General features: G+C 47.0%; 2 protein-coding genes across 3 annotated transcripts in view; both read left to right on the top strand.

Annotated features, from left to right (window-relative positions):
* The first annotated feature begins 2,074 nt into the window (after positions 1-2,074).
* On the top strand, positions 2,075-7,027 carry LOC121452269 (acyl-coenzyme A thioesterase 5-like). Its single transcript, XM_041658297.1, has 3 exons — positions 2,075-2,684; positions 3,842-4,044; positions 5,974-7,027. The coding sequence occupies exons 1-3, from the start codon at positions 2,231-2,233 to the stop codon at positions 6,577-6,579; spliced, it is 1,263 nt and encodes a 420-aa protein (XP_041514231.1). The 5' UTR covers positions 2,075-2,230; the 3' UTR covers positions 6,580-7,027.
* A 2,233-nt stretch (positions 7,028-9,260) lies between these two features.
* LOC121452182 (dynein light chain 1, axonemal) overlaps positions 9,261-10,527 on the top strand; it is a 46,682-nt gene continuing 45,415 nt past the window's right edge. For both annotated transcript variants that reach the window (XM_041658045.1, XM_041658044.1), the window contains exon 1: positions 9,261-10,057. In XM_041658045.1, the coding sequence (XP_041513979.1) occupies positions 9,604-10,057 (454 nt within the window). In that variant the 5' untranslated portion in view covers positions 9,261-9,603. The remainder of the gene's footprint in view (positions 10,058-10,527) is intronic.

Genomic DNA, 10,527 nt, shown 5'->3' with positions numbered 1-10,527 from the left:
AAAGCTAGAGCTAAGCCGGGCGGTGGTGGCGCACGCCTTTAATCCCAGCACTCGGGAGGCAGAGGCAGGCGGATCTCTGTGAGTTCAAGGCCAGCCTGGTCTACAAGAGCTAGTTCCAGGACAGGAACCAAAAGCTACGGAGAAACCCTGTCTCGAAAAATCAAAAAAAAAAAAAAAAAAAAACCTAGAGCTAATGGGCAAAACAGATTTAATTAATACAGTTTCTGTGTGATTATTTCAGGGCTGAGCAGTTGGGAAAACAAACAAGTGGCCTCCTAGTACAGAAGATGTTTTGCATCCAATCACAGGCAAAGATAGGCCATGCGAACCACAATGGAGCTAGTCCTCTCTGTGTTATCATTTTCAGTTTAAAAACAACCTGAGCAGCAGCAGATGGCACAGCATACTTAGCTGACTGTCTCAACGACTCTGCTAGTCCTAAGTTCTTGGGGTATGTGATAGAGTAAACGTATACAAGATAGCAGTTATAACCAAGGTACCAAAAATAACGTCAAGAGGAGTCGCCACATTCACAAATGATGCCTCTGATATGTACAGAAAATTTTAGATTAAAAGGCTTCACAATGAGATGAAAAGAAACATTCAGAGATTCCTAGTGGAAGCTGGGCAGTGGTGGCAGCACATGCCCTTAATCTCAGGACATGGGAGGCAGACAGAGAGAGAGAAAGAGAGAGACAGAGACAGAGATCTTTGAAAGATGGTGACTTCTAGAAGATCTTTAGGCCACTGGGAGTGTGTCCATGAGTGGAGTTGTGGAATCCTAATGTCTTTCTTTCTAACTTGCAATGTAGACCTCATTTTGCCATCTGGTATACCCAGATCTTGAACTGGATTAGAGAAACGTTAAACATTTTCTCATCATAAATTAATATCCTGGATATCTCAGTGCAGTAATGTGAACCTGACTAAAATAATTATCATTTAGAAAGAAAAAAATGTCTGTAGCAAAAGAGTGGCTCCTGGCGTCTGGTACTGAGTGGTCCATTTTTGGATCTTGTCCTTTTCTTTTCTTTTTCTTTATCTTTTTGGTTTTTCAAGAGAGGGTTTCTCTGTGTAAAGGTCCTGGCTGTCCTGGAACTTGCTCTGCAGACCAGGCTGACCTCTGCCTCCCAGAGATTCCCCTGCCTCTGCCTCGTGAGTGCTGGGACTAAAGGTGTGCGCCACCATCACGACCCAGCCTGGATCTTGTCTTTATAAGGATATGGCCATACAACTGTGTATATAAGCTCTCTTTACACAATCGACCTGTTCTCATATGTAGCTTGCTATGTTTCAAAGTGTCTCTCAAAGCTTTTGAGGTAGAAACTTAACCACTGGTAGGTAGAACCTTAGGGAGGACTCTGTGCTGGTAAACGGAGTGGGTTATAGCAGGTGTGGGTTATCTTTAGTTTTCTTTTTGAAGGCTGAGTTTGACCTTTTTTTTTTTTTTTTTTTTTTTTTTCTTGTATGCTTTGTCTGTGGGTTTGTTTAAAACGGGACCTCTCTTATGTATCCCGGGCTGGCTTTGAATTATAATGATCCTCCAGTCTCTGGGTCATTACACCCAAATTTGAGTGCTGTTTGCTTTCTGCTAGCGAATAACATGTGACTAAATACTGCCTTCCCACTTCAATTTGGACTTTCCAGAACTCAAAACTATCAGATTTTTTTTTTATTGCCAGGTGTTAGTGGCGCACACCTTTAATCCCAGCACTTGGGAAGCAGACGCAGGCGGATCTATGTGAGTTTGAGGCCAGCATGGTCTACAAGAGATAGTTCCAGGACAGGTTCTAAAGCTACAGAGAAACCCAGTCTTGAAAAAGAAAACAAAAACAAAACAACAACAACAAAAAAAATCTGTTAAAAAATTATCCAACGTTACATATTTCCCTAGAGTAGCAAAAGTAGCCTAAAATGAAAGGAGTTGTTTGCTTTTACAAAAAAAAACTGCTACCTAATCTACGCAAAGACCAGACTTTGCCTTCTTCACCTAGTGTCACTACCAATCCACATGGGCAGAATCTCGTGGCCTGACTGGACCCCACCGCTACTCTGACTTCCCCTGTCAGTCTGCAGACACCAGCCCGGTTTCTGTCTCTGTTTTCCCTGAGAGGAGCGACCAACGGCTCGGGACCTCCCAGAGACCGACTAGGACGGCTCCACAGCAGGCCAGGCTCCGCTCCGGACTCGCGTGGAGCTCCCCAAAGCCTTCAGCTCCAGTCCTGGCATAATGGCGACGCTGAGCCTGGAGCCCGTGGGCCGCAGCTGCTGGGACGAGCCGCTGAGCATCTCCGTGCGCGACCTGGCCCCCGAGCAGCCCGTCACGCTGCGCGCCGCCCTGCGAGACGAGAGAGGCGCGCTCTTCCGCGCCCACGCGCGCTACCGCGCCGACCCCCACGGCGAGCTGGACCTGGCGCGCGCGCCCGCGCTGGGCGGCAGCTTCGCGGGGCTCGAGCCCATGGGGCTGCTCTGGGCCATGGAGCCCGATAGGCCGCTCTGGCGTCTGATCAAGCGCGACGTGCAGACGCCCTTCGTGGTGGAGCTGGAGGTGCTGGACGGCCACGAGCCCGACGGCGGGCGGCTGCTGGCGCGGGCGGTGCACGAGCGTCACTTCATGGCTCCCGGGGTGCGGCGTGTGCCCGTGCGCGAGGGCCCTGTGCGCGCCACGCTCTTCCTGCCTCCAGGTGAGCAGCCCTCCCTTGGGGAGCCAGGTTCAGGGCCTGGCCCTTTCTAACCCTGTCTACCATTTGTCTCTGGGCTTTCTCCTTTTCTTACTTCTGTATATCTTACTCTGTGGGTGACCATGTGGCTGTCCCCCAAAGTCCTCTTCTACTTCTTGCTTCCTCATGGGCATCAGTGTTTCCTTCCAATTCTAATATCCGGTGTGGTAGTTTGAATGTAATTGGTCCCATAATCTCAGAGGGAGTGGTACTATTAGGAGGTGTGACTTTCTTGGAGTGGGTCTGGCCTTGTTGGAGGAAGTGGGGGTGGGCTTTGAAGTTTCCGGTGCTCAGGATACTGCCTAGTAACTCAGTCCACTTCCTGTTGCCTGTAAGATGTTGTAGCACATCTCAGTTGGGTGTGGTGGCACATGTGCTTAATCCCGCACACAAGAAGCAGGAAGAGCTCTGTAAATTCAAAGCCAGCTTGGTCTACAGAGTGAGTTCTAGGACAACCAAAGATACACAGAGAAATTATGCTTCTGGAAAGATGGCTCAGGGGTTAAAAGCATGGGTTGTTCTTATAGGGACTATGGGTTCATTTCCCAGCACCCACGTGGCAGCTCACAACTAACTCTAACTCCAGTTATCAGTATCTGACTATCTCTTCTGGCATCCTTGGGTTCCAGGCACACAAGTACTATACATAAGCATGCAAGCAAAACATTGTTTCACATAAAATAAGAAACCTTTAAAATAATGTTATAAAAAATTACAAGCCTTGGGACAGAATTTACAGACATTACATAAGATGTAGAATTCCTTTAAAGATTTTTTACAGGTATACCAATGGAGGACTTTCATTTCATAATAGCTGAGAGATCAAATGATCATATTTTTACTACAGGTATCAAAAACAGATTTGGGATGATTTATGTAAGAACATATTTACAGGTCATAGATGTGAGAAAGCAATCAATAAGGTTATCAGAAAATAGTTGTCCCTCTCCTGTCACTCAGAAGCTATGGGCCCCTCTGTTGTGATATCCAATGAGGTCTTCTCTCAGAGTAGGAGAGGAGGTTTGGATTCCTTTAACTTCTCTTCCTTGCTCCCATTTACATGAAAAAACATTCTTGAATTCATTTGAGGACTACTGGCTTTGTTTTTTATTTTTCCTAAGGAAATGGACCCTTTCCTGGGATCATAGACCTTTTTGGAGTTGGAGGTGGCCTTCTGGAGTATCGGGCTAGTCTGCTGGCTGGGAAGGGCTTTGCTGTCCTGGCTCTGGCCTATTATAAGTACGATGACCTCCCCAAGAGCATGCAGACATTCCACCTGGAGTACTTTGAGGAAGCTGTGAACTACCTGCTCAGTCACCCTCAGGTTGGTTGTTATTTTTGTCTTTTGGTTTAGAAACTATGGTCCTAAAACACCCACCTACCAAAAAGCATTGTGAGACAATCAAATCTTCATTTTCAAAGTATAAATCAAAGTAAATTTGTGAACTGGGTGATATTTCAGGGCATTGATCTGGTCAAGCAGTCTGAGGATGAAATACCTCAGATCAAAGCGAGGTCTTGTGGTATGCTAGAAAGGGAGCCTGCTGGGACACGGGCACATTCAGCACATAGTGGAAGATACCAGGTTGAACAGGTGACTCAGCCATTAAGATCACTTGCTGATCTTCCAGAGGACCAGAGTTGGGTTGCCAGCACCCAGGTCAAGTGGCTCCTAATTGCCTGTTCTTCCAGCTCCAGAAAGTAGGAGTCAATCTTCTGGCTTCTGAGTGTAGCTTTGCACACACAGACATAGTCAGGGAAACACACACACACACACATACACACACACACACACACAATCTAAAACAATCTTACTTGACTCAGGCATACCACAGAAGAGGTGGGTCCCTTTGCAGCATTATTGTTTTGCATGAGTGTGTCTCCACCCTTGGTTTTGTTCTGAGCACTAAATGATTCATAAGTCCCTGCAACAGGACCTACCATGAACTGATAAATGTCATTCACTTGGGAAACAATACAGGAGTTATAGGGGGCTAAAAGTGAGGAAGACCAGGGCCAAGGCAGGGATGGCTGTGGAAGAAAGAAAATCATTCAGTGTGAACAAGGATATAAGAGGCCATGCCTGAAGAACAGCAGAAGTGAGTGTTGGCAGGAAGAGCCTTCCTGTGCATGGGGCAAAGCCTGCCTGCCTGTTAGAGGCAGAAGAGCTGCTGTCTGGGAGCTTAAGGTGTTGTAAAAATGACAATGAAAGCCTCCTCACTGGTCCCACATAGACCCATGGCCTGGCCCTACAATCATGAAATTGTGTAACTTCAGTAACCCTGTCCCCACTCTCCAAAGCCTGTCAGTGGTTTTGAATAAACTGTTTTATTTCCCTAAACAACCTCTTTTAAAATAACAATTCTTAATTTGAATAAGAATTTTTTTGTTTAAAGCATCTCCTTCTTCTTCAGTACATGCATCTTGAACTCTTACTCATAACCAGAATCTTACCTTTTTACTGTGATGCTTGCTGGATGATCATAAACTCATGTGAATGTTGTGCCCACCACTGTAAATACATCACAGATGAAAAGAAGAGTTTTGGGGGGAGGGGGAGAGAAATGGGAGGAGGGGAGGAGATGGACATTTTATTTTTAAGTAAAAATAAAAATAAAGAAAGAAAGAAAAGGTTTTCCTGACTTGTCCACATTCTTCCTTTGACAAATTCATGCTCAGGAATGTACCTGTTATTTTTTTTATTTCAAGCTTCATGTAGACCATGGTGTTACAAAATATGCCTGTACACTGTGTGAAGATGTGTTAATGTGACTGGTTTAATAAAAAGTGGGATGGCCAATAGCTAGACAGGAAGAGGCTAGGTGGGACTCTGGGACAGTGACATCTAGGATCAGAGGAAAGGCAGAGTCGCCAGTCAGACACAGAGGAAGCAGATATCCAAGTCACGTAAAAGAATGTGGATTAAAAGATGTGGCTTCCTGTAAGTTATAAGAACGAGTTAGGAAGGAACAAGCTTAAGCTGAGGCTAAGCATTTATAATGAACGAGAAATCTCTGTGTGGTTATTTGGGAGCTGGCAGGTGGGACAGAGAAAGACTAGTTACACTGTGGGACTTAGCACTGAGTCTCATCTCACCACTAAGGATTTGAAGAGACCTAATCACCTTTCAAAACCTGGATGGTACAGAGTGAGAGTCAGGCTCAGGGCCACCCTCCATCCCTAGGTTGGCACCACTAACTGCCCTACCCTCTAGATGCACTTATTCCCTTTCTTTTCTCTGTCTCTTTCTTAGGTCAAGGGACCAGGAATTGGCCTGCTGGGGATTTCCAAAGGGGCTGACCTCTGCCTCTCCATGGCCTCTTTCCTGAAAGGCATTACAGCGGCTGTCATAATCAATGGCTCTATGGCCAACGTTGCTGGAACATTGCACTACAAGGATGAGACCCTGCCCCCTTTGAGCATTAACATGAATCGGATCAGAGTGACCGAAGATGGCCTTAGAGATATTTTGGAAGCCCTGAATTGCCCTTTAAATGGCCCTGATCAGAAGAGCATCATCCCTGTGGAAAGGTCTGACTCCACCTTCCTGTTCCTTGTGGGTCAGGATGACCGCAACTGGAAGAGCGAGTTCTATGCCAATGAGATCTCCAAACGCTTGCAGGCCCATGGGAAGGAGAAGCCCCAGATCATCTGCTACCCAGAAGCAGGGCACTACATTGAGCCCCCTTACTTCCCTTGGTGCAAGGCTTCCTTACATGCCAATTTTAACATGCCTGTCCTCTTTGGGGGAGAGCCCAGGGCTCATGCCATGGCCCAAGTGGGTGCATGGCAGCACCTCCAGTCTTTCTTCCACAAACATTTGGGTTCTGAAGCAAGGACAATCTCAGCAAAACTGTGATTTTTTTTTTTTTTTTTTTTTTTTGTGAGTAGTGACACTTTTGATGTTGATCCCTCCTGAGAAGGCTGCCACTGTTAGGATGTGCATGTATTTTTCTCTCTTTCAGTTTTTGGAAGTTGGAGCAGAATCTACATGGGAAGTAGAAAAAGACAAGATCTCCTGAGTAAATTGGGAGCATGGGAATCATGGGAGAGGATTGAAGGGGAGGAGAGAGAAAAGGAGAGGACCAAAGAAAAATGCATAGCTCAATAAAATCAATAAAAAAAATATTCTCACTAGCATGCTCACACTTGATATCTGAGAATACTGTATATCAATTTAGAAGAAAGAAATAAGATGATCTTAGGATTTTTTCCTAAAGATTACCATGCAGAAAATATATTGTAAAAATCAAGGCATGGACGATTACAAAGCACACCCTGTTTTCCTTACAGATCTGTGGTAGCTGAGGTGGACAAACTCTGAGACACTGTAAGGTTCACTTCACTTGAATTTAGGATAACAGAAATAATGAAAAGGAAATGTCCCACCAAAGCTTCCAAGTCATTTGCACTCAGGTGGCATGCAGTGTGTTTCAGCAAACCTGTCTCTGATGTATCAGAACTGAAGCCAAACACGGTAGATGCCAGGAGACCAAAGAAAGAAAGAGATGGTTCCAGAAGTAAATCGGATAAAATTTCCTAAGGACTTACAGACAGAAACATGTCTTGAGCAGACACATGACAGGAAGATGTTATGCATCCAATCATAGGATAAAGGTTTTATGCCCTACGTTTGGCAAAGGTAGGCCATGAGAACTGGAATGGAGTTAGTCTTCTCTGTGTTATCTCTTTCAGTTAAAAAAGAACCTGAGCAGCAGCAGATGGCACAGCGTGCTTAGCTGACTGTCTCAATGACTCTGCTTGTCCTAAGTTCTTGGGGTATGTGAGAGAGTAAACCTATACGAGATAGCAGTAATACCCAAGGCACCAATAATAACGTCAAGTGGACAGTGTCACAAATGATGCCTTTGATATGTAGAGAAAATTTTAGATTAAAAGGCTTCCCAATGAGATGAAAAGAAAAATTCAAAGATTCCTAGTTGAAGCTGGGTAGGGGTGGCAGCACATGCCCTTAATCTCAAGACTTGGGAGGCAGAGAGAGAGAGAGAGAGAGAGAGAGAGAGAGAGAGAGAGAGAGATCTTTGAAAGGTGGTGACTTCTAGAAGATCTTTAGGCCACTGGGAGTGTGCCCATGAGTGGAGTTGTGGAATCCTAATGTCTTTCTTTCTAACTTGCAATGTAGACATAGGTGGACCTCATTTTGCCATCTGGTATACCCAGACCTTGGACTGGATTAGAGAAACGTTAAACATTTTCTCCTCATAAATTAATATCCTGGATATCTCAGTGCAGTAATGTGAACCTGACTAAAACAATTATCTTTTGGAAAGAAAAAAATGTCTGTAGCAAAAGAGTGGCTCCTGGCGTCTGGTACTGAGTGGTCCATTTTTGGATCTTGTCCTTTTCTTTTTGTTTTTGTTTTTCAAGAGAGGGTTTCTCAGTGGAACAGTCCTGGCTGTCCTGGAACTTGCTCTGCAGACCAGGCTGACCTCTGCCTCCCAGAGATTCCCCTGCCTCTGCCTCGTGAGTGCCGGGACTAAAGGTGTGCACCACCACGGCCCAGCCTGGATCTTGTTTTATAAGGACATGACCACACGATTGTGTGTATAAGTTCTCTTTACACAATCGACCTGTTCTCCTATGTAGTTTGCTATGTTTCAAAGTGTCTCTCAAAGCTTGTGTGGTAGAAACTTAACTACTGCTAGGTAGAACCTTAGGGAGGACTCTGTGCTGGTAAACGGAGTGGGTTATAGCAGGTGTGGGTTATCTTTAGTTTTTCTCTTTGAAGGCTGAGTTTAGCCATTTTGGGTTTTTTTGCATGCTTTGTCTGTGGGTTTGTTTAAAACGGGACCTCTCTATGTATCCCAGGCTGGCTTTGAATTATAATGATCCTCCTGTCTCTGGGTCATTACACCCAAATTTGAGTGCTGTTTGCTTTTCGCTAGCGAATGACATGTGACTAAATACTGTCTTTCCACTTCAATTTGGACTTTTCAGAACTCAAAACTATCAGAAATTTCTTTATTGCCAGGCGTTAGTGTTAGGCTGGAAGCCTAGGCCCCAGTCCCTGGCATCTATCTCAGCCCCCAGGCCTGGTCTGGACTTCAAATCCCAGCAGGCCAGTCCTGACCCCTCCCTGGGGGTGGGGTGGGGACCACTCCCCAGGGTACTGAAGTGATCCCCCAAAAGAGCTTCTTTCCTCCCAGGGTCTCGTTCCTGCGGCTTCCCGGTTTCCCCCTCGGGGCCATCCGAGAGCACAGATCTCCCATTAAACCTGGATATTTCTTAATTTGGCTTGTTTTGATTTGGTTTGATTGGGAATTTTTGCATCGTCAGAGAGCTCGCTTAGGAAATATTCCTAACATTTTTAGGAAATATTCCTAACAGTTAGTGGCACACGCCTTTAATCCCAGCACTCGGGAAGCAGAGGCAGGCCGATCTCTGTGAGTTTGAGGCCAACCCGGTCTACAAGAGCTAGTTTCAAGTCAGGTTTTAAAGCTACAGAGAAACCCTGTCTTGAAACCACACCCCCCCCCCAAAAAAAATCTGTTATAAATTATCCAACGTTACATATTTCCCTAGAGTAGCAAAAGTAGCCTAAAATGAAAGTAAGAGTTGTTTGTTTGCTTTTACAAAAAACTGCTACCTAATCTACGCAAGGACCAGACTTTGCCTTCTTCACCTAGTGTCACTACCAATCCACGTGAGCACAATCTCGTGGCCTGACTTGACCCCACCGCTACTCTGACCACCCCTGTCAGTCTGCAGACACCAGCCCGTTTTCTGTCTCTGTTTTCCCTGAGAAACGCGACCGACGGCTCGGGACCTCCCAGAGACCGACCAGGACGGCTCCACAGCAGGCCAGGCTCCGCTCCGGACTCGCGTGGAGCTCCCCAAGGCCTTCAGCTCCAGTCCTGGCATAATGGCGACGCTGAGCCTGGAGCCCGCGGGCCGCAGCTGCTGGGACGAGCCGCTGAGCATCTCCGTGCGCGGCCTGGCCCCCGAGCAGCCCGTCACGCTGCGCGCCGCCCTGCGCGACGAGAAAGACGCGCTCTTCCGCGCCCACGCGCGCTACCGCGCCGACCCCCACGGCGAGCTGGACCTGGCGCGCGCGCCCGCGCTGGGCGGCAGCTTCGCGGGGCTCGAGCCCATGGGGCTGCTCTGGGCCATGGAGCCCGACCGGCCTCTCTGGCGCCTGATCAAGCGCGACGTGCAGACGCCCTTCGTGGTGGAGCTGGAGGTGCTGGACGGCCACGAGCCCGACGGCGGGCGGCTGCTGGCGCGGGCGGTGCACGAGCGTCACTTCATGGCTCCCGGGGTGCGGCGTGTGCCCGTGCGCGAGGGCCGTGTGCGCGCCACGCTCTTCCTGCCTCCAGGTGAGCAGCCCCCAGGTCTGTGCTCTCAGCCTAGACTGACCTCTATTCCTGCATAAACCTGGTGGAACAGTCACATAATTGTGATACTTCCGCATTCCAAAGCCTGCCAGTCGTTTTAAATGGAAAATTTTGTAGCAAGTCTCATCCCTTAAGGCACCGTGAATACCTCAGCTTTATGCTGAAGAGGGCATTCAACTTTAGAGTATTGAAATGCACTAAATGCCGCCATGTGGGTGCTTTTTAAGTACCGATGTAATCAATAACTTATGCCTGTAGTAATAGTGACTTTGGTCTCCTTTCACATCGAACTTTCAAAGATCCTTACACCCACAAATGAAGACTATGTACCCTAATCATTAAAACACATATGAATGTCCCTGGCAGTCCTCCCCCAACTGTAAACAAGCTGAAGATGCTTCTCAGCCTAGGGTGACTTTTGCCCGTCCATGAAGACATTTAGCAATATCTGC

Source organism: Microtus oregoni, unplaced genomic scaffold (genome assembly GCF_018167655.1).
Source record: "Microtus oregoni isolate MIOR12 unplaced genomic scaffold, Mior012 000009F_ref0000495, whole genome shotgun sequence".
NCBI classification, from domain to species: domain Eukaryota; kingdom Metazoa; phylum Chordata; class Mammalia; order Rodentia; family Cricetidae; genus Microtus; species Microtus oregoni.
This window is presented reverse-complemented; position numbering and strand designations above follow the sequence as displayed.